Source organism: Podarcis erhardii (assembly GCF_964252035.2).
Source record: "Podarcis erhardii genome assembly, chromosome: 15".
In the NCBI taxonomy this organism is placed as follows: Eukaryota; Metazoa; Chordata; class Lepidosauria; order Squamata; family Lacertidae; genus Podarcis; species Podarcis erhardii.
Window position 1 is genome coordinate 6,580,821 of NC_138505.1, and position 22,073 is coordinate 6,602,893.

At 44.1% G+C, this 22,073-nt stretch overlaps 1 protein-coding gene across 1 annotated transcript; it reads left to right on the forward strand.

Moving 5' to 3' along the window:
• Positions 1-8,197: 8,197 nt before the first annotated feature.
• LOC309329921 (uncharacterized protein) lies at positions 8,198-16,563 on the forward strand. Its single transcript, XM_081841152.1, has 2 exons — positions 8,198-8,356; positions 14,745-16,563. Exon 2 carries the CDS (start codon positions 14,767-14,769, stop codon positions 16,009-16,011), a length of 1,245 nt encoding a protein of 414 aa, XP_081697278.1. The 5' UTR covers positions 8,198-8,356; positions 14,745-14,766; the 3' UTR covers positions 16,012-16,563.
• The last annotated feature ends 5,510 nt before the right edge of the window (positions 16,564-22,073 follow it).

Here is a 22,073-nt window from a genome sequence, read left to right on the forward strand (position 1 = left end):
TTTTAATAATAATAATTATTATTATTATTATTATTATTATTATTATTATTATATTATTATTATTATTATTATTATTATTATTATTTATTGGTTTCACATATAATCACATTACGTAACATCATATCCTCTTATTTTATCTCTTTGGCTCAACTGAGCCTAACAACCTCCCTCCCTCCCATCTGACGGTTTACAAAATTAAACTTTGCATCGTTCCATTTTGCTTCGTTTCCTAGTTATATCATTACCTAAAATATTATATTACTCAACCTGAACAGGCAGCAGTTTCATCTTACAAATCTTCAAATGATTTTAATTGCTTACAGTTGTCTTTCAAATATAATATAAATTTGTTCCAGTCCTTTTGGAATGCTTGGTCACGCTGGTTTCCGGATTCTTCCCGTCAGCTTTGCCAGTTCCGCAGAGTCCATCAGCTTCATCTGCCACTCTTCTTTTGTTGGTAACTCCTGTTGTTTCCATCTTTGGGCTAACAAAAATCTTGCCACAGTTGTTGCATATAAGAACGATTTTTTTCTCTTGTCTCGGTATCTCCCTATCCACTGTACCCAATAAAAAATGCTTCTGGTTTTAAAACAGTGTTTTAAAAAAAGTGTTTTTAAACGTGAGAGCTGTTGTCCTTGTGTCCTGCTTGCGAGTTTGCTGTAGGTATCAGCTTAGGCACTGTGAGCACAGGGTCCCAGACTTGATAGGCCATTGGCCTGATCCAGTATTCAGTGGTACCTCAGGTTAAGAACTTAATTCGTTCTGGAGGTCCGTTCTTAGCCTGAAACTGTTCTTAACCTGAAGCACCACTTTAGCTAATGGGGCCTTCCGCTGCTGCCATGCAATTTCTGGCAGACAGCCAGAAGGCAATCTGAAGGAGTAAGTCTGCCTGGTGGTAGCAGAGGATGGTTACGATCCATCGACCTCTGCTACCACCAGGCAGACTTACTCCTTCAGATTGCCTTCTGGCTGTCTGCCAAACCTTAATTGCCTCTGTGTGTATAGCTGCACGTACACAGTTTCCCAACACTATTCTCATCCTGAAGCAAAGTTCTTAATCCGAGGTACTATTTCTGGGTTAAAGGAGTCTGTAACCTGACGCGTCTGTAACCTGAAGCATCTGTAACCCAAGGTACCACTGTACTCTTCTTATGTTCTTATTTATCAAGCCAAAACCTTTGGTCCATCCATCTCAGTATTGCCCCATGTTGGCTGGCCATAACTCTCCAGGGTTTCAGACAGGGAATCTTTTGGGAGATGCCTGGATTTCAACCTGGGACTATCTCCATGCAAAACAGGTGCTTTACCAACAAACCAGCACCCTTCTGCAACATTTCTCTTCTGGGCAACCTCACCCTGTTATGCGTTCCCTGTCTCCTTCCTCTTTTGATTTTCACAATCGATAAATCGTAAAGGCACGAAGAAATCTACGTTTATCAAGTCCTCCCTTGGTTCCCATTGGGATTTATTTATTTCTTTATTATATGTATATACCACGCTTCATCCAAAGATCTCAGCATAAAAATACAATCTATAAAATGCTATTAGCAGCTTTTAAAAAAAGCAGCTAAACTTCACATTTTCAGCATAAACAAGAGGAAGAACCATTAGGAAGGAGGCAGGCAAATGTTATGGGAGAAAACAGGTTGTGACTAGAGGGCTGATCCTCAGAAGCACTGCCAAGATGGGCACTGCAACAACAGAAGGTGCAAGGCAGGGGAGACACAGATTTTTTGCATCTTAGAGGGCGCTGCTGAAATTTCAAAGACCAAAGTCCACCAATGCCACACCCTGAGCTTGGGTTGGGATATCTGTCTGCCTGGAATCTCTCACCTCAGTCACCCAGAAAGACTTGTTGTGCTTAGGTCCTGCTTAAGGGTACATTGCTGGGTGGCTCCATTAGAGTGAGGTTGGGTGCTTCCCCAACACAGTGGAGTGGCGCTCCACCAGCAGAGGCAGAGGGGAATGAAGAAATCACCCTAGTCTATTGGCCTGATTTCTTTCTTTTCTTCTTGATAACTTTTTATTAATTTTCCAAAAATAACAAAAAGAAAAACAACAATACAAGAACAAAACAAAACAAATTGACTCCCCTCTAGTCCCTTCCTTGGTTCTATTATTTATCATCATACTGCATGCCCATTACTAAATTTTGAACCTATTTAAATGAGCTATTATCCATTCATAACAAAATTACAAATAATCTTAAAACTCTGTTAATGTATTAACCTGTGTGCAATGCTTCTGTATCTATGCAAGAAACATCTTCCAATCTTCCTTAAATCAAATCAAATCAAATCAAAATGTTTATTCGGCTTTACGCCTATCATGAAACACAACACAACAAAACAAATCAAATAAAACAGCGGACTCTTCAAGCCACAAGTAGTATAACACAGTTCACAACTCACAAGGACAAATGTTAGCCATTCATAAGAAAAGTTTAAGATTAAGATTAAAATTAAAATTAAAATTTTTGCACTACACTAAAATCAATATCTGATGTCGTTATAGAAAATTCTTATAACTATCAATAATCAGCTAACATTCCATTCCGTCTCTTGTACGAGAGGACGGCTGTTAGGAATTTAGCAACCTGTATATATAAGGATCCACATCTTGAAGAACCCAGGCAAGCTGTAGGTCTACTGGTTTGTCAGCCATAGGCTGGATTATGGAGTTTAGTATACTAGCATGGGCTGAACTGTACAAAGGGCAGATAAACATAACATGATGTAGAGGTTAAGATGTTTTCATTTCACAAGCACACATTGAAGGGACTTGGCCCTTAGTGAATCTATGTCTCAGCACGTTTGTTGGAAAGACATTAAACCTAGCTCTAATGAAGGCATATCGGTGAGACGCGGCCATAAGCGATGTTAAGTAGGACGGAGTGTGGTAGATAGGGGTTATGCCGAAATTTAACAGCAAGCAGGCTCCACCACCAGCTACGAAATTTTGGTATAGCTCCACATCATCCAGCCTTTGATTTATACACCTTTTTGCCACATTTAGATCCAGTTTGAGCAATTCAGTGGGCGAAATCTCATAGGACAGCAATTTGGCATGGATTTTTCCTGACCACAAATTTGTGAAGTCATCTCGCCACATGCATTGAATGAGATAGTGGTTCGGGAGTGGTTCCTTAAATTCGTTGTCATCTCTTCCTCTTAGTTTCATTGTCAGTTTTGCCTTTTCAGCATATTCCATTAATTTAACTTGCCAACACTGGCCTGATTTCACCCAATACCTGTGTCCCGTGTCAGTCATTGCACTGATTTCAAGGCCGCAGGTTGCATCTGCCTGGGCAATAAAGTTGTTACTACTGGTACCTTTCTTCTGTTGTTGATAAGTAGGAAATTCTGAAACCGTGCTGGACTTTAGAAATTTAAAAAGCTCTGGTGGATCAGGCGAAAAGGCTTACAAATAAACAAGGCCTTAATGCCAACAGGATGGTGATGGGTCAACCTCTTTCAGCCTGACTTGTTTTGTATTGTAGGGCTTTTGTGAACAGATATGTCCCAAAACCCAATTATTGGCGGAAGGGTGGAGACGAGTGTGCCAAAATGGAAATGGGTTTAATTGGGTCATGGCATGTCCTCCTGTCTTCTTTCTTTCTTTTTTAATGTTCGCATCGCTTTGTTCAGATAAAGCTGTAATCATCAGCTGATTCATGCCGAAAGGCATAGCAGCTGGAAAAGGCGTGTGCATCCATCGGCTTTACCCTGAGAGATGAGGCAGGTGATCTGGGTGTTTTTCAACATCTTCCTTTCATTGATTGAGGGCTAGATCTGTGTTGTGTAAACCATGTTGTTTAGAGCCCCACCTAGGCCAACTGAGATAAACGAGCAAAACCTCATACCATAGGGACCACCTGAACTAGGACTGAAAGCTCTAAATTAGGTAGACTTTAGGCAGCATTTCGGCTGTTTTGCTTAGAGAAAAGGCAAGCAAAAGGCCCATATATTATAAAAATCATGCATGACATGGCAAAGAAAAGTTTCTCTTCCTCTCTCATGAGGCTAGAACTATGAAGATGGAAGTTGTTCTGCTTGCAGACTTCACAACAGGGCATCCGGTTGATTAGCCTGAGAACAGGGCTGCAAAAGATGGAACTTTGACTGGCCTGGTTCATTGGGATTCATTAAAGAAAAAAGAATTCACTTGTTTGATTATGTATTTATTTTTTACCTCAACTTTTTTCCTGTCGGGGACTTAAGGCAGCTTGCAGATAAAATAAGAACAGTAAACATAAGGGGGGGAACCATTTAAAAACAATTAAACATTCATTGATTTTCTTAATAAAAAAAAACAAAAACCAGAGCATAGAGTAATAGAATTGGAAGGGACCCTGTGGATCATCTAGTCCAAGGATTCCCAAACGTAGGTCACCAGCTGTTTTTGGACTACAGTTCCCATCATCCCTGACCACTAGGGATGAAGGGAGTTGTAGTCCAAAAACAGCTGGAGACCCAAGTTTGGGAAACCCTGACCTAGTCCCAGGGTGTGTTATAACCATTTAACCTGACACTCTACCAGTGTTCAAACAAATTGTAGTCACACAGGCATAAAGTGGGTTCCGAAAACAAACATTTCAGATGTGAAATGCTAGGGTAAAGTGGTATATATTCAGCATTCACCAAAAGCTGGACAGCAAAGTTGTCAGATGCATCTCTGTGGGGAGGGAGGACTTAGGGGGTGCCTCAGAGGAGGCCTTCTCCCAGGCTACAACAACTCAAACTTCTGAGAGTGGTGGAAATATCCATAGGGCCCCCTCTGCTGATCTTAACTACCTGAGGGATTCCCTTAAATATTTGGAGCGTAACAGAAGAACAGAAGAAGAGCCTGCTGGATCAGGTCGATGGCCCAGAGAGTTTAGCATCCTGTTCTCACAGTGGTCCACCAAATGCTTCTGAGAAGCCATCAAGCCAGACCTGGACACAAGAACACTCTACTCTCTCCTGTGGCTTTCAGCAACTGGTATTCAGAAGTTACTCCCTCTGAGTGTGGAGGTAGAGCATAGTCATCATGACCACTTTGTCCCCAGGGAAGAGTTGTTCATTATCCTTTTTGGCAAAATGTGGTTACTATGCACTGATACGTCTTCCCTCCTCTCCTGTAACCTCAGCGTAGTAAATGCTGCTGACTGAGCATCCCATCTAGCACAACTAGATTTGTAGAGAGATTACATGTTGCATTAAATGCTTCTTAAGCTTTTTTTCTTTATTTCGAAAACTCTTCTCATCACTATGTTAGCTATCTTTTGCTTCAGAAGCCTGGGCAAGGCGGACTGACTTCTGCAAAGTGAATGAATACAGCAGGCAGAAGAATCTCTGTAATATATAAACAAGGGGGGATGTCTACAAAAGTGTCCCTGTTATCATTTGTGTCTATAAGCATGTGTGCAGTTGGTGAGCAGAGGAAGTTGTCATAGGTCCATCAAGCTCAATAATTTATTTACTGATTGGCAATGCTGTTAAGGGTTACAGACAGGGGACATTCCCAGCCCTAGCTGGAAATGCTGGAGATTGAACCCAAGGTGTTCTGCATTCAAAGTTATTCAATTACTGAGCTATGGCATTTGCCTGAAAAATAATTGTAAGGTTACAGTTCTCCTGGTACTGAACATATAGGAACCAAGGAAGATACCTTATACTGAGTCTTATCATTGGTTCATCTAGCTCAGTATTGTCTCTTCTGATTGGCGTCTGTCCAGTGTTTTAGACAGGGGACATTCTCACCCTGCCTGGAGATGCTAGAAATTGAACTCAATACCTACTTACCTACCTACCTACCTACCTACACACACACCATAGGTGCCAACTCCCTGGGGCCCTGGGTGCCTGAGCACCCACAAAATTCCCAGTGTATGGACCAACAGCCACAAATTTCGATGACAGGGCCATGCATCCTGCATGGCACCCATAGCCCCAGGCACCCATGGTTGCAGGGGCAAGTTGGCACTCCTCTCTCTCACACACACATTTTCTCATTCTTTTCTATTCCTGTCCTTCTTTCTCTCACCAGTATATATTCTCTATCCTACCCCTTTCTTATAACTGTGTTTTAAGAAATTTCTATTCATTGATACAGTTTATAACTAGAATTTGCAGCCCAAAGCAAAACAGGCTGTTAGTTAACCCACTGCAATATTTTACATGCTTCTTGAATATACGTGTGCGATGTGGCACAATATCTCCTTGCAGCCCATGTTTAAGAGATGGCTTGCTTGTTTATTGTAGATTTGAAATGCAGGGTTGGTTAGTATTGGTAGGGTGCATTATCGTGAAATCCATTTGCAGCCAACACCATCTGCCAGTGTGGCGCAGTGGTTAACATGTGGGACTAAGACCTGGGAGATCAAGGTTCGAATAGCCACTCAGCCACTGGTGAGCCCACTGGGTGACCTTGAGCCCGTCACTACCTCTCAGCCTAACTTACCTCACAGGGCTGTTGCTGGGATTTAGTGAGGGTGGGTAATATACATGTATACCACCTTGAGCTCCTTGGAGGATAAAAAACATGGGATATAAATGCCAAAAAAGAAATGATCTTCCATTTTCTGCCTTCCCTCATTTCTCTCTGATATTATGCAGGAACACCCCATTTCTCCTGCCAATTCATGAGCCATACACCCCATCAATATTATACATAACTGATCAGATGTTAGCAGCATCCATTATGCTATACAACAGCTTGGCCTTCAGTGATTTAATAGTCAGAGGTTTTTTGGCTCATTGGGTCAAAGATATATATTTTAAAAAGACTGCAAACACCATAGAAAATGGGTGCATTCAATAGTGGGGATTACCGTGTTAGTTTCCCTGGTTGTAATGTTAGTGCTTCTGCTGTCGTGAATATTATGACTGTTAGGCCCAAAAGAAGATGGAGAATTTGCAAGGCATGATATGCTGGCAAGCGAAGTGAGAAACTGGTTTTATCAAAGAAGAATGTGTGACTGTGGTGTTGTTCACGGAAAGCAAAAAAACCCGGACAAAAACAGGGAGGAACTGGCAATGGGCTACGCACATGAGTTAAAGTTCCAGAACATACTGTCTGTCTGCTCTGAGGTACGACTGAAAAGGGTTTTCTTGATGATGGTCCAGGAGGAGGGCAGGAAAAGTCCAGTGGAGACAGCCCTTCTGCAGATGGCAGATGGGGAAAAAGACTATAAAAAGGACCCCTTTGCATGACCTCAGTGTGCCAGGACTAGCGCTACAGCTCGACACCCACAACTCTTGCGTGAGGCATGATCAACCCACATGAAGGGCCTTGTGAGTATGGATGAATGGATGAGTGTTTGAACCTCTTGGTAAAGGTCAAGGTTAAGGTACCCCTGCCCATACGGGCCAGTCTTGACAGACTCTAGGGTTGTGCGCCCATCTCACTTAAGAGGCCAGGGGCCAGCGCTGTCCAGAGACACTTCTGGGTCACGTGACCAGCATGACAAAGCTGCATCTGGTGAGCCAGCGCAGCACCCGGAAACGTCGTTTACCTTCCCGCCAGTAAGCAGTCCCTATTTATCTACTTGCACCCGGGGGTGCTTTCAAACTGCTAGGTTGGCAGGCGCTGGGACCGAGCAACGGGAGCTCACCCCGTAGTGGGGATTTGAACTGCCGACCTTTTGATCAGCAAGCCCAAGGCTCAGTGGATTAGACCCCAGCTCCACCAGCGTCCCATGATAGTCATATTATCCCCTATAAACTTGTCTAGCCCCCTTTCAAAGTTGTCTAAGTTGGTGACCATCACTACTTCTCATGGAAGCATGTTCCAAAGTTTAACTATGTGTTGGGGACTATTCAGTTTCGTTGAATGACCCCATTAGGTTATGGACAAAATAGGGAGAGTGACTATATATATATATATATATATATATATATATTCATTCCAAGGCAGGATCCCAAACATTGGGACCTTCCCTGATAATTAGGGACAACTGGAGCAAGCAAGCAAGACATGTGATTCCATCCACGTTTGGAACAGTGTGCAAAGTGTTTACACAGATGTTCATAGGTTGGACTTCTTACCACTTAAGGTATTAAGACCAAGAGTTCATAACCTCAATTTGGCAACCTTGTTGGGTGGAGTCCATAGTGTGCTGAGTCGCAGGAAAGAAAATAGTAAACACAATCAATAAGGTGATTATTCCTATCGGCTTGATAATCAACCACTGGAGAGTATGGGGAGTGGGTGATTACTTAAGAGCAATTTCCATGGAGGTGTCAATGGATTAATTCACACCCCAAAGTGTGTCATACTCACCTGGTGGTGGATGAAACTGTATAAAAAGGTCGGCACCCAAGGACTGCCTTCATCGACTCTCTTGACTCTTTCCATCCTCCAATAACAAGCACAGGTAAGTCAAAGCGGGTGTCTTTCAGAGCTGATATTGCAATTGAAATGAATTTGGAGAGGAATTAAGCTCTTCATGCTGATTCTCTCAGCTTGATTATGCCCACAAACAACCCCTCCATTTAATGTTGCTTGAATGTGAATTTTCATCCTAGGAACATGAGGAACTGCCTTTGTGCTGTTCAGACCATTGATCCATCTTGGCTCAGTGTGAGCTTTACTGAGTGGCAACAGGGGTTGCGGCTGAAGAACATTCCCAACCCTACCTGGAGATGCTGGAGGGCAAATCTGGGAACTTCTGCATGCAAAGCAGATGATGGTTGTGCAATGCCCCCATGGTTGGAAGCACTAATGCTTCTGTTTGCTGCTTTCTGGAAACTGCAGGGGGAGGGAGTGTGCCTTTGTGCTCTGTTCTTGCTTTGTGGGCTTCTCTTTGGGACATTTGCTTGGCAACTGTGTGAGCAGGATGTTGGACTAGGTGGACTATTGGCCTAATCTAGCAGCCAGGCTGTTCTGATGTTCTTATGGGTAAGGATTAGGGAGGACTCTTGCATTCATGCTCTCCCTGTGGGCTTTCTGGAGAAATCTGATTGGCCACTGTGAGGGAAAGGATGCTATACTAGATGGGCCATTGGCCTGTTCCAACAAGCTCTTCTTATGGTCTTATGTCCTTATGTTCTGCCTGTCTGCTAAACATTATAAATCAAGGAAACAGGTGCAAGTATTTTTAGAGGGTGGAGAAACTTAAAAAGTTGGCAAATATGCCAATGTTAAGTTAGAACTTACCGTACCAACAAGATTATGGCTTCTTTTGAAAATGTTCTTTTCAAGCTTGAATTCCACACATATGGGCCTCCCCATTCCTGTGGAGCCGTAGAAGAGGTTAGAACTCTGAGGCCGTGGAGTCTGCAGAGTGGAATTCGCCACCAGGGTTGTCTTCAGGTTTTGGTGGGCCTTAGCGCAAAATAACCCACCTAAAGCACCTTGTCTTGTCTCGGTATCTTCTCACTTCCAGTAAGTGCAGTGACCACTTGCTGGAAGTCTCCATAGGAGAGGTGGCTTTCTACCAAGCCAAGTTATTGGTCCATCCAGCTCAGCATTTTCTCCATGGACTGGCAAGAAATCTCTGGGATTTCAGACAGGAGTTTGTCCCAACCCTACTTACAGATGCTGGGGGTTGAATCTTCAGCCTTCTGCATGCTATTCAGGAGCTTTACCACTGGCTCTTCCCATCAACATTACCAGTTAGAGAAGCATTTAGAAGAAAGTTCTCTCCACAGATGGAGGCCCTCTGCAGGTGCCTATGCCCCTCCTTGAGACCAGTCCTGCCTCCCAGCCTTACTGTTGCAATTCTTTTGTTTTTAAGTTCTTATCCATATGCAATCTCCTCTTGCCTGCATAGCATAGCAGAGAAGCACGGCTATAAGCAAGTCATAAAAAGGATGCAGCAGGGGAAAGAATGAATGATTCAGAACTCCAAAATATCTTCTAAGCTGGCAAGTAAACTAGGGAGGAAAGGATTCCCTTGTCCCTTTGGTGTAACATGGATTCTTTCCACATTGTAATAGACTTCTCTCAAGTTCTGATTTAATATGGAGAATTTCTAGAGATGATGATGATGATGATGATGATGATGATGATGATTTCTACCCAGCCCATCCAGCTGGGTGTCCGCAGCCACTCTGGGTGGCTTCCAACAGAAGGTTAAAAATACATTAAAACATCAGTTATTAAAAACTTCCCTAAACAGGGCTGCCTTCAGATGTCTCCTAAATGGCAGACAGTTGTTTATCTGAAGAAGTGTGCATGCACATGAAAGCTCATACCTAGAACTAACTTAGTTGGTCTTTAAGGTGCTACTGGAAGGAATTTTTTGTTTATTTCTTTGACATCTGATGGGAGGGCGTTCCACAGGGGTGGGCACCACTACCGAGAAGGCCCTCTGCCTGGTTCCCTGTAACTTCACTTCTCACAATGAGGTAACCGCCAGAAGGCCCTCGGAGCTGGACCTCAGTATCCGGGCAGAACGATGGGGGTGGAGACGCTCCTTTGGGTATACTGGCCGAGGCCATTTAGGGTTTTAAAGGTCAGCACCAACACTTTGAATTGCACTCGGAAATGTACTGGGAACCAATGTAGGTCTTTCAAGACTGGTGTTATGTGGTCTCAGCGGCCGCTCCCAGTCACCAGTCTAGCAACGCATTCTGGATTAGTTGTAGTTTCCGGGTCACCTTCAAAGGTAGCCCACGTAGAGTGCATTGCAGTAATGCAAGTACTTACTTGCGCGTTGCAAGTAATCCAGTATTGGAATGCCTAATTTGCTGCAGATGGTACTTCTTTTGCATTATCCCTCTCCACATCCTGAAATTGTATATGTGTGTTGCTAAATTATTGCAAACAAATAAAAGAACAAAATACAGTCTAACTGCAGGCTTGATTACCATACATCAAGATTCCTTTTGTACACTGTTTTCACCAATGAGCAAAATTTGCTGCTGCACCTTGAGAAAACGATGTACACAAAGGCACTTGATCCAACCCCATTAAACTGACCCTATTTCTGTGTGGGGTTTGATGCATACCCACCCTTAAAGGAAGGGTGGGAAACCTGAGTGAACCAAATGATGTGTAAAAAATGCACACACAACAATACAATATAAAATCTGAGATCAATAGAAAAGCAGTGATTAATTCTCATTTCGCTGGAACTTCTTGCAAAACAAGGTGAGTTTATCGGGGACTCAGAAATCCAGAGAAAAAAATCAGAGAAGGGATTGTTTCTCAGAGTTGCATGTGGAAGGACCTGGGTTTAGTCCCCAACATCTCCAGCTTGGGCTAGGATAACCATTGTCGGAAACTCTGGAGAGTTGCTGCCAATCAGTGTAGACAACATTGTGCTCGATGGACAGTGGTCAGACTTGATGTAAGGCAGTTTCTTATGTTAAAAAGAACATAGCTCAGTGGCATACAATGTCCTCCTGGAATGAATCTCAGTAGTAGTGAATATGTTTCACATGCAGAAGTCTCAGGATCTTCAGGAAGAGCTGGGAAGGCTATTGTTATGGAAATACTGGAGAGCCATTGCCAATCAGTGTAGCTCAGCCTTCATCAACGTGGGGTCTTCCAGATATTTTGGACTGCAACTCCCATCAACTCAGTTGGGCACAATCATTTCAGCTGGGGCAAATGTGAGTTGAAATCCATAACATCTGGAAAGGATTAGGTTGCAGATGATTGCTTTGGACCAATGGTCCCATTTAGTATAAAGCAGCATCTTATGACCCTTCCTAAATTTTGGGTATGGAATGTTGTGGGGGCATCCCTAATGTCAAGACATTGCATGCACCAATACTGAATGTGTTTTGACCCAAATGAATGTGTGTGTGTGTGTTCAGTTCCATATACGTGATTGAAAGTGGAATGAGTTGGCTTGTTAACCCTAGCTCATAACATTCTGAGAGACTACCTTAGCAGAACACGCACAATGAAAACCTTGAGTTCTGAAAGCTTTCTAAGTATGTTTCTGGCAAAAGTGATTGACCCATGCTGACTTGTTGGCTATTTAGATGCAACACATGCTCCTTGTTTTTAATATTATGTGGAGGAGCTTGCCATTACCCAAAACGGTACAATCACTTCTGTGAGAAACAGTTTTGACTATACAAAATACAGATGCAGATGAAGCTTTCTGGAACGAGATATGAGCTTTGCATGCTTAGAATCCTCACCTCAAAGAAAACAAGGGTATTGTAAGGTTCCATAATTCTTAATTGAAATCTGAGCCAGAGAATAACCCAACCAGCCGCTCCAATCTCAAGCCACGTCCATTTAAACAAAACCTAGCAGCTAATGCAATGGTAGTCCTCTAATCACACAAAGAGAGGGTTCTGCATTCCTCATCCTCTTTCATTGGTAGCAGGACAGGAATATAGACTGTGATGGCCTTTAGTTACAGTTTCCCATTTGGGGACAGCAGGGGAGCAATTCAGTTTATTTTCTGCACCATCTGAACCTGAGCCAGGCAAGAGATCTCCTATCATTAAGTCTTCAAGTCTATTGGGAAGGTAGGGAACCTCCGGGCTTGGGAGCTGCTGGTTTGCAAGGTATTTCTTCTTTTTGCATTAAGCACTACATAGCTAAAGGGTCAGATATTAAGAGATTACTCTAATGGTTTTAATTAAAACTCATTGTCAACTTAGTTGGTTTCAGATTTGCATCATGCTTACCTAAGGGCAAGTTGCAACATCTTGCAGTGCTGCTTAAGATGATCGCCCCATCCTGAAGACTGACGGCCAATTAAATTAGGGCTGTTCACTTAGAAGGGAAACTCATTGTTTTCAGCAAGGCTTGCTTTTGAGTAATGACGCTTTGTTCGGGCTTTGAGCAGCCAACTCCCTTGATTTTCCTTCCAAAGTGTTCCATCCCTGCTGCCCACACAAATTTCCCTGTGATCATAATTACCACCTGAAAAGGTCTTCTTCATCAATCCTTTCCCAAAACGAATGACTAAATAATGAAACCTGGACAAATCTGGCCAAATCCACTCCCATGGCACTAATTCAGAAGATATTTCATCTGATCCCAGTTCAAGAACCACTAAACACAGTGCTTTTGTCTAAGGAACTTCTTTTCTGGATTATCGGACCAAAAGTCTGTCAGATCCCTATAGACATAAGAAAAGCCTGCTGGATCAGGCCAGTGGCCCATCTAGTCCATAACCCTGTCCACACAGTGGACAACCAGACACCTGTGGGACCCACAAGTGGGTTTCGAGCACACCATCACTCTCCCCCTCCTGTGGAGGCATTACTGCCTCTGACCATGAAGGCAGAGCAAACACATCATGGTTAGTAGCCATTGGTAACATTATCCTCTATTATTTCTTCTTAAAGCCTTCCAAGTTGGTGGCCATCATGGCCTCCCGCAGGAGCAAGCTCCATAGTTTTAATTATTTGCTGTGTGAAGAAGCATTTTCTACTAATGCTTAGCTTCATTGGACAGTCATGAGTTTTACTGTTATGAGAAAGGGACAGAAAGCTCTGTCTATCCACTTTCTCCATGCCATGTATAATTTTATAAATTTCTATCATGGTCACCTCTTAGTCACCTTTTCTCTGATCTAAGAAGACTCAAATGCTACAACCTGTCCTCAAAGGACAAACCTGTCCTTCATCCCCTGGGTCATTTTGGTTGCACTTTCAAGAAGCTTTTCCAGCTCTACAAATATCCCTTTTGATATGTACACTATCCTTCCTGAGCTGAGGTAGCCAGAACTGGAAATAGTATTCCAAATGTGGCCACAGCATAGATTTGTATAACCTTCTGGATTATCAGGCCAAAGGTCCACCAGACCCAATGTCCTGTTTCCCACAGTCGGCCAATCAGAAGCCCCCAAGAAGGGCATGGGCATTATAGTCTTCACAGGCTGCTGTCTGCCAATGATAGTTTGCACTGTTAGATACTGCCATGAGGCATTAAGGTCTAAAGTGATGTTCATCAGTCCACTGATGTTGTTGGGCAACTCCCATCATTCTTGACCACTAAACTAGTTGGAGATGATGTGAGCTGTGGCCCAAGAACCTCTGGGGACTGAAGGTTAAAGAACCCTGTTCCAAAGTGACTTCATGACCAACATGTTAGACTGCTCCTAATTTCCTTAATATGCGACCTAAGTAAACCATGCCAGCTGGGCAATTGGCAGGTAATTGCTTCTACAATAGAATGTATTCTAGTTGCTGGGTATCATAAATGGGCAGAGTGCTGTTGCAGTGGTTGTGGGCCACTTTGAGAAAAGGAGGTTGGTTTAAATGGGTCATTGGCCTGATTCAGCAATCAGGTTCTTCTTATGTTTTTTATGGGTAACATAAAATTCATGCCCTGCTTGTGGGCATCCCAGAAGAATTTAATTGGCCACTGTGAGAACAGGATGTTGTACTAGATAGACCAGAGTCTTTAGGGCTCTTCTGATGTTCTTACAAATGTGACCTTCCAGCAGCCCGTGCAGCCAGTACGGCCAATGGTCAGTGCTGGTGGGAGTTGCAATCTAGAACCATTGAATTAATTAAGGAGAAGGATATCAATGGCTTCTAGCCACAATGACTGTGTTCACTCTCCACTGCCAGAGGCACAATGTCACTGAATAGCAGTTTCTGGGAACGGCAAGTGGGGAGAGTGGCTACTTGTGGGCTTTCTGTAGGCATCCAGTTGGCCAATGTGAAAAGAGGACTCGATGGGCCATTGGATAGATCCATCTGTGGGGTTCATGGACACCTGTGTGAGCTGCAGCAGAGGGCATGACTTTATCTGCCTCTCTCTTAATCTGTAGGGATTTGAAACGTGTTTGTTGAATTAAATGTTGCATACCACATTGATCTCTCGTTGTGCTCTTTCAGAAACAGCTCTCACCCTGCAAAGATGTCTGTCGGAGGCGGTGGGAACATGTGCTATGCCAGCTGTCCTGCATCCACAGTGACAATACAGCCACCACCCTTTGTCCTAAATATCCCAGGACCAGCGCTCTACTGCCCTGACCAAAACTTTGGCATTGAGCAATACAACCCATGCGCAGGCTATGGCGGTGGATATGGAGGCAGTGGAGGAATGGGGGGCCGTGCTATTGGTAGCGGAAGCGGCATGGGCATAGGTGGTGGTATGGGTGGAGGAGGAGGTTATGGAGGCCTTGGTGGTGCAGGTGGTTATGGGGGTGGAAGTATGGGAGGCCGTGGGCTTGGTGGTTTAGGTTCAGGTGGCAGTCTGGGTGGTGGAGGAGGTTATGGGGGCATTGGTGGTGGTTATGGGGGTGGAAGTATGGGGGGCCGTGGTGGGGGCGGTTTAGGTGGGGGTAGCATGGGTGGTTTAGGTGGGGGTAGCATGGGTGGTAGTGGTAGCACTGGTGGATCTGGTGGACGTCGAGGCAGCATAGGTGGTGGCACCGGGGGTGGACGTAGAGGCAGCATAGGTGGTGGCAGCGGGGGCGGACGTAGAGGCAGCATAGGTGGTGGCAGTGTGAGCGGACGTAGAGGCAGCATAGGTGGTGGCAGTGTGGGTGGACGTAGAGGCAGCATAGGTGGTGGCAGCATGGGTGGCGGTCTTGGTGGATCTGGAGGTAGTGTTGGTGGTGGCACTGGTGGAATTGGAGGCAGTCTCGGTGGTGGAGGAGGAGGACGCCGAATCAGCGGGGGACGCCGATACAGTGGCAGTGGTGGCTACAGCAGTGGCGGATATGGTGGAAGTGGTGGCTACAGCAGTGGCGGATATGGTGGAAGTGGCGGATACAGCAGTGGCGGATATGGTGGAAGTGGTGGATACGGAAGTGGCGGATATGGTGGAAGTGGGGGATATGGCAGTGGTGGATATGGTGGAAGTGGCGGATACAGCAGTGGCGGATATGGTGGCAGTGGCGGATACGGCAGTGGGGGATATGGTGGAAGTTGCGGATATGGCATGGGCGGATATGGCAGTGGTGGATACGGCAGCTATGGTGGTGGATACGGTAGCGGTGGATATGGTGGCAGAAGTTATGGCACCAGAAGAATTATATACTCTGGAGGCCGCAGAAGCGGATATGGTGGAGGCGGCTACAGCAGCAGGTCTTATGGCGGCTCCTATGGTGGAAGCTTGGCGCTGCTGCCTAGTACCGCATGCTACACCTGCTACTGAACCCAGAGGAAACAACCCAGATCTCACGGGACAACCGCAGAAACACAAGATGATGAACCCAAAGCTTGAACTTGCAGGAGTGGACTTGGGGAAACCCTTCGCCTTCTGTCGCCTGCTGATGCAAGCTCCTTGAACTGAATGATCAGCGAATCCACACTTGAACTCTGTGTGCATTTTTGTTTCCACAATTGCACACAAGAAGAAATAACTCGCAGTAATATCCTTTACAGGCTATGTTGCTTTCTACAAACTTCACGACTATGACTTGAAACGCGTGGGGGAGAGCATATAAGCCCACCCCTTTTCTCCGCTCTGATGATGAACAACCCACAACCGTGCACTTGCATGTCCTGGGGGGTTTGAAGAGATTCTTAAATGCCTTGAACTGTGCCCACTGAAGCATTGTGAAACCTGTTTCCACAACCAATGAAGCAATAGTGCAGATTGAAAAATCAATTGCATTCTAATTTATCACCCTTTTCCCTGCCGAAAAAAAAAGAGCTGCTGTTTCTTCATTCCCTTTGTCATTAAAGCTTTTTTTTGCATCACAAAGTTTTCCCTCCTGTCTAGTTTGTATTCCCCTCATACTTCAAAATAGGCAGGTTGGGCTGACACACGAACAAGGAACTAAATGATTCAAGGGCACCCAAACGAGGGTTCCACTTGAGAGTGATTTTGCACCCACTTCAATTCAAGCTGGTCTGTAAAAAACAATTCCAGCCATTACCACATGGGGGCCTATTCACAAGGTACATATACTGAAACCTTCCAGGTAAACTGAGCCACTGGATCTTTCTGCATTTTATTCCACTTTAGAGAAGGAAGTTAGTGGGTTAAAGATCATTAGCTGAACAAAAAAAAATCTTGATTTAAAATGAATTGCATGAGTTTATTTCAGAGAACCACAGAGTTCCACCCAAATCCCCTCCAAACAGCCATAGCAAACTGAGCAAACAGCAGTTAGTTAGGGCACACTGGATGCAAGAGTAGAAGGTATCTAACCTCCTTCCTAATGAAGGAAATCCAGACCTTAAAAGATGGCAGTGCAGCTTCTGCTTGGAGACCTAGAGTGAAGAAGAACCCACCCACCGTCAGAAGGTGGTGGATCACATACCTGTTGTAGACCAGAATGAGCTGGATGGACCAGCCGACTTTGCCTCCAGAACGTTCTTGAGATGTTTGTTCCATTCTCTTTTAAGGAAAAGGGGACTAAGTTAAAAAGTTGCAGGAATTTATTTATTTTTGCATGCAGAGGGTCCCAAGGTTCCAAGATGGAGCAGCAAAATTACATAAAATTACAAGTGCATTTTCGATTGTACAATTGACACAGATGTACAGTGGTACCTCAGAAGTTGAACGGAATCCATTCTGGAAGTCTGTTCAACTTCCAAAACGTTTGGAAACCGAGGCACAGCTTCCAATTGGAAGTTCCTGCAGCCAATCGGAAGCCACAGAAGCACCATCGGACGTTCGGGTTCCAAAGGACATTTGCAAACCCGAACACTCAGTTTGGCGTTCGGGAGCCAAAATGTTCGACTTGCAAGGCATTTGGGATCCAAAGCACGACTGTGTAGTAAATCTACATCGTAGTTCTTCTAGGGCATTGCCACCTAGGGGGAGGACTATGACTCAGTGCTAGGGCATCTTATTTGCATACAGAAATTACTGGATGGCATTTCCAGGTAGGGCTGGGGAAGTCCCCACCCTGTAATCCCTGAGAGCTACTGACAGTCACTGACAACTGAACTGGTCAGACCCATGTTCTGATTTCATATAAGACAGTTTCCTATATACATGCATAAAGGTAAAGATAAAGGGACCCCTGACCGTTAGGTCCAATTGTGGACGACTCTGGGGTTACAGCGCTTAGCAAACTTTATTGGCTGAGGGAGCCGACGTACAGCTTCTGAGTCATGTGGCCAGCAGGACTAAGCCTCTTCTGGCAAACCAGAGCAGCGCACGGAAACGCCGTTTACCTTCCCGCCGGAGCGGTACCTATTTATCTACTTGCACTTTGACATGCTTTTGAACTGCTAGGTTGGCAGGAGTAGGGACCGAGCAACAGGAGCTCACCCCGTTGCAGGGATTCGAACCACCAACCTTCCGATCACCAAGCCCTAGGCTCAGTGCTTTAGACCACGGCTCCTCCCGCGTCCCTTATAGGAACTGTTTATATCACCAAGCCCTAGGCTCAGTGCTTTAGACCACGGCTCCTCCCGCGTCCCTGCATAGGAACTGTTTATAGTTCTCCACCTGTATATCAGATTGGAGAAGACTGATAGGGCAGTAAACAATCACAAGTGCTTAAAAAAAAGTTTTTGCATCTGGCAGGGCAAAAAACCGAGAATCAAATTTAAATTGCTAACAGACTCAAAAGAAAGAGGAGGTTTTGCCCTGCCAGATCTGAAACTGTATTACGAGGCCTCATGTCTTTGCTGGACGAAAGAGTGGATCAAATTGAAGAATAACGAACTGTTGGATTTGGAGGGATTCAACAACAGATTTGGGTGGCATGCTTATTTATGGCATGAAAAAAAGAGAGTCCATAAGGGCTTTGAGAACCACATATTCCGAGGTCCCTTAATTGAGGTCTGGGATAGATATAAAAATCTATTAGAACTTAGAACACCACGCTGGTTTTCACCCTTAGAAGCAAAGAGTATAAAGAGATTAAATATGGGAAGTAAATGGATAACATATGACCAACTGTTATATAAAGAAGGGGAAAAGTGGAAAATAAAACCGTATGAGCAGGTGAAGGAATATGTTTATGACTGGATGCACTATTTCCAAATGAATGAGGTGTTTAAGAAAGACAGTAAAGAACGAGGTTTCATGGATAAAGAATCGTTATTTCAAAGCGAGATTATAGGTAATGATACGAAAAATTTATCAAAAATGTATAAACTGTTATTGGATTGGAATCTGGTAGATGAAGAAGTTAAGTCGGTAATGATTAGTTGGGCAAAGGATGTGGGCCACAATATACAATTTGAGGAATGGGAAAAATTATGGAAGGAGGGCTTAAAATTCACGGCATGTATGACGTTAAAAGAGAACACGATGAAGATGTTTTATAGATGGTATATGACACCGGTGAAATTGGCGAAGATGTATAAGACATGCAATAGATGCTGGAAGTGTAAGGATAAGGAGGGTACTTTCTATCACATGTGGTGGGGCTCTGGGAAGGTGAAAGACTTCTGGGAGAAAATATACAATGAGTTAAAGAAGATCTTAAAGTATACGTTCAGAAAGGAGCCAGAAGTCTTTTTACTAGGACTAATAGGAAAGGAAATAAAAAAGGAAGACTGCAAATTCTTTAGATATGCAATCACAGCCGCAAGAGTGGTATTGGCCCAGAGATGGAGACAACAGGAAATACCGACCATAGAGGATTGGAGAACAAAATTGTTAGAATACGCAGAGTTAGATAAATTGACAGGAAAGATTAGATACTTAAGAGACCAAAAATTCATCGGGGACTGGGAGAAATATGTAGAGTATCTGGAATGTTTAAGTAAAGGAAAGATGACGCTTAAGGGATTTAAAGAAGCACTGTAAAAAAGTAATAAGTATTGATTAAAGGGAATAGGAGGAAAAGAGATAAATAATGTCAATACAAGATTGAGGAATGCGTAATGAAAGTGATGAATACGGATGATTTACGGGACAGCTGAGGGAAGTATGAAAGAAAATGTAGTGATGAAAATGATGTGAAACTACTGTATATATATATATATATTATTTTTCGTTGTTGTCGTTTGTCTTGTTTTATGTTTAATAATAAAAATTATATGGAAAAAAAATAAAAAAAAGTTTTTGCCTGGTGCCTAAAGATATACAGTGGTACTTCTGGTTACAGACGCTTCAGGTTACAGACGCTTCAGGTTACAAACTCCACTAACTCAGAAGTAGTACTTCAGGTTAAGAACTTTGCTTCAGGATGAGAACAGAAATCGTGCGGTGGCAGTGGGAGGCCCCATTAGCTGAAGTGGTACCTCAGGTTAAGAACAGTTTCAGGTTAAGAACGGACCTCCAGAACAAATTAAGTTCTTAACCCGAGGTTCTACTGTATAATGATGGCACCAGGCGAGTCTCCCTGGAGAGAGCATTCTGCAAATGGGGATGTATCTATGTATTCTCATCTATTTCTTTAATGAATCTATATGCTGCTGTTCACAAGTTTAGTATCCTCCCATGCCAGCTCACAACACGTGAGGCAAAATGGAAAATGACACCTGCCACTGTTGCTGCCACCACCTCCACTGGAGGTGACTGGAGGTGACCAAGGGAAGTCTTGGAGCACTGAAGGTGGCGGGAGAGAAGGAAGGCAAGTGTGTGTGTGACTTGGAGAGCCTCCCAGAAGCCAACTAGAGGGCCTTGGAGGGCCACATTCAGCTCCTGAGCTCGAGGCTCCCCATTCTAGCCCTAGAGATTTTCAAACAAAAATGGATGCAGGGAAGCAGAGTTTGAGGTGTTCTTCTTCTGACACAAAGCACGTCTATTCATATCTGGGTCTGGAGAGCACTGCTGTGCTTGGTTTTGGCTTGCAGACTTTCTAGAAGAAGCATGTGGTTGGCCACTCTGAGAACAGAAGGCTGGACTAGACAGGCCTTTGACAGGAAGTTGATTTAAGTGGGCCTTTGGCTTGACCCAACAGACAGATCTCAACTTATTTCCATTCTCTCAACAGTCATGCATTCTGCTGCTTCTACATGCTGCAACCACATGGTGGCAACCTTAAGAAGCAATATTAACCACTTCCAACATGCTCTGGGTTGCTGATAATGACCTTTGTCTTAGCTATGAGGAGCTTGGGATCACTTCAACAAATATTAATCTCCACCGGTGACTCAGTTCACGGTCCTCCCTTGCCCCAGCCCTAGAAGCAGGCACACCTCACAAGGACATATAAGGCACTCAAGAGATGCAATATGATTGATATGCCGTATTTTTCGCTCTATAAGACGCACCAGACCACAAGACGCATGTAGTTTCTGGAGGAGGAAAACAAGAAAAAAAAATATTCTGAATCTCAGAAGCCAGAACAGCAAGAGGGATCACTATGCAGTGAAAGCAGCAATCCCTCTTGCTGTTCTGGCTTCTGGGATAGCTGCGCAGCCTGCATTCGCTCCATAAGATGTACACACATTTCTCCTTACTTTTTAGGAGGGAAAAAGTGAGTCTTATAGAGCAAAAAATACGGTATTTTGAAACAAATGGACAAAAATGTTTTGAAACTGAAAGCCAGCTTTTTACACATCGTTCCATTTATGTGCGGAAAACAAACAGGACAGACCATGCGTCTGTTGTGGGGTGTCATTGACCAACGGCAGGCAAGCAAAAGGATGGGTGTTCGCTGAGGGACAGGACCAACTGATCTAGCAGGCTTCACTTAGGTCTGCTCCTCAAGCATATGGAGGTCCTCCTCCTTCTGTCATGTGCAGTTCCTCATTGGATGTCCCACCAACCCTCCCCTTTTAGCCTAATGTTATATTTCATGAATGAGCTTGTTGTGGACAAAGTTGGTCATTGTATTCTGAGCCAGGCAGGAATTTTCCCTCAGACTAATTGGCCCTGTCTGAGGGTTTTGAATACCTCATAGCAATTGTCACAACTTGGCCAGTTTAGGCATTAGGTTGGCCTTAGTCTTGGTGGAGCGGAGGTTGTAAGCCTCTGCCTGCCCCTCCAAGGACAGGTATATCCTTTTAAAGGGATCTGGGAGGAATCCCTGGTTCTCCAGACAACCAGGTGGGGGTTATGGCCATAGCAAGGCAGCGATCACGCCTATTTGAAGTAGGTCAAATGTCCTCCACAACTCTAGTCTAAACACTACTTCCAGCAGGTGGGCTGGTTGTTAATGGTTGTTATACCCAATGCCTATGCCAAACCTCTCACATCTGTAATCAATAAAAGTTGCGGCCTTATTTGACCCAAAATGCAACGTGTCTTGCCAGGTTATTATGCTCAAAGACGGGGTCATCAGACACTGACATTACCTGTTTCAAGAGAAACAGGTAAATGCAGTAATGCTTCTGAATACCAGATGCTGAAAACCA

Bases quoted from the DNA above. Each gene is read 5' to 3' on its own strand.
- LOC309329921 (XM_081841152.1), top strand. From the start codon at position 14,767: ATGTCTGTCGGAGGCGGTGGGAACATGTGCTATGCCAGCTGTCCTGCA.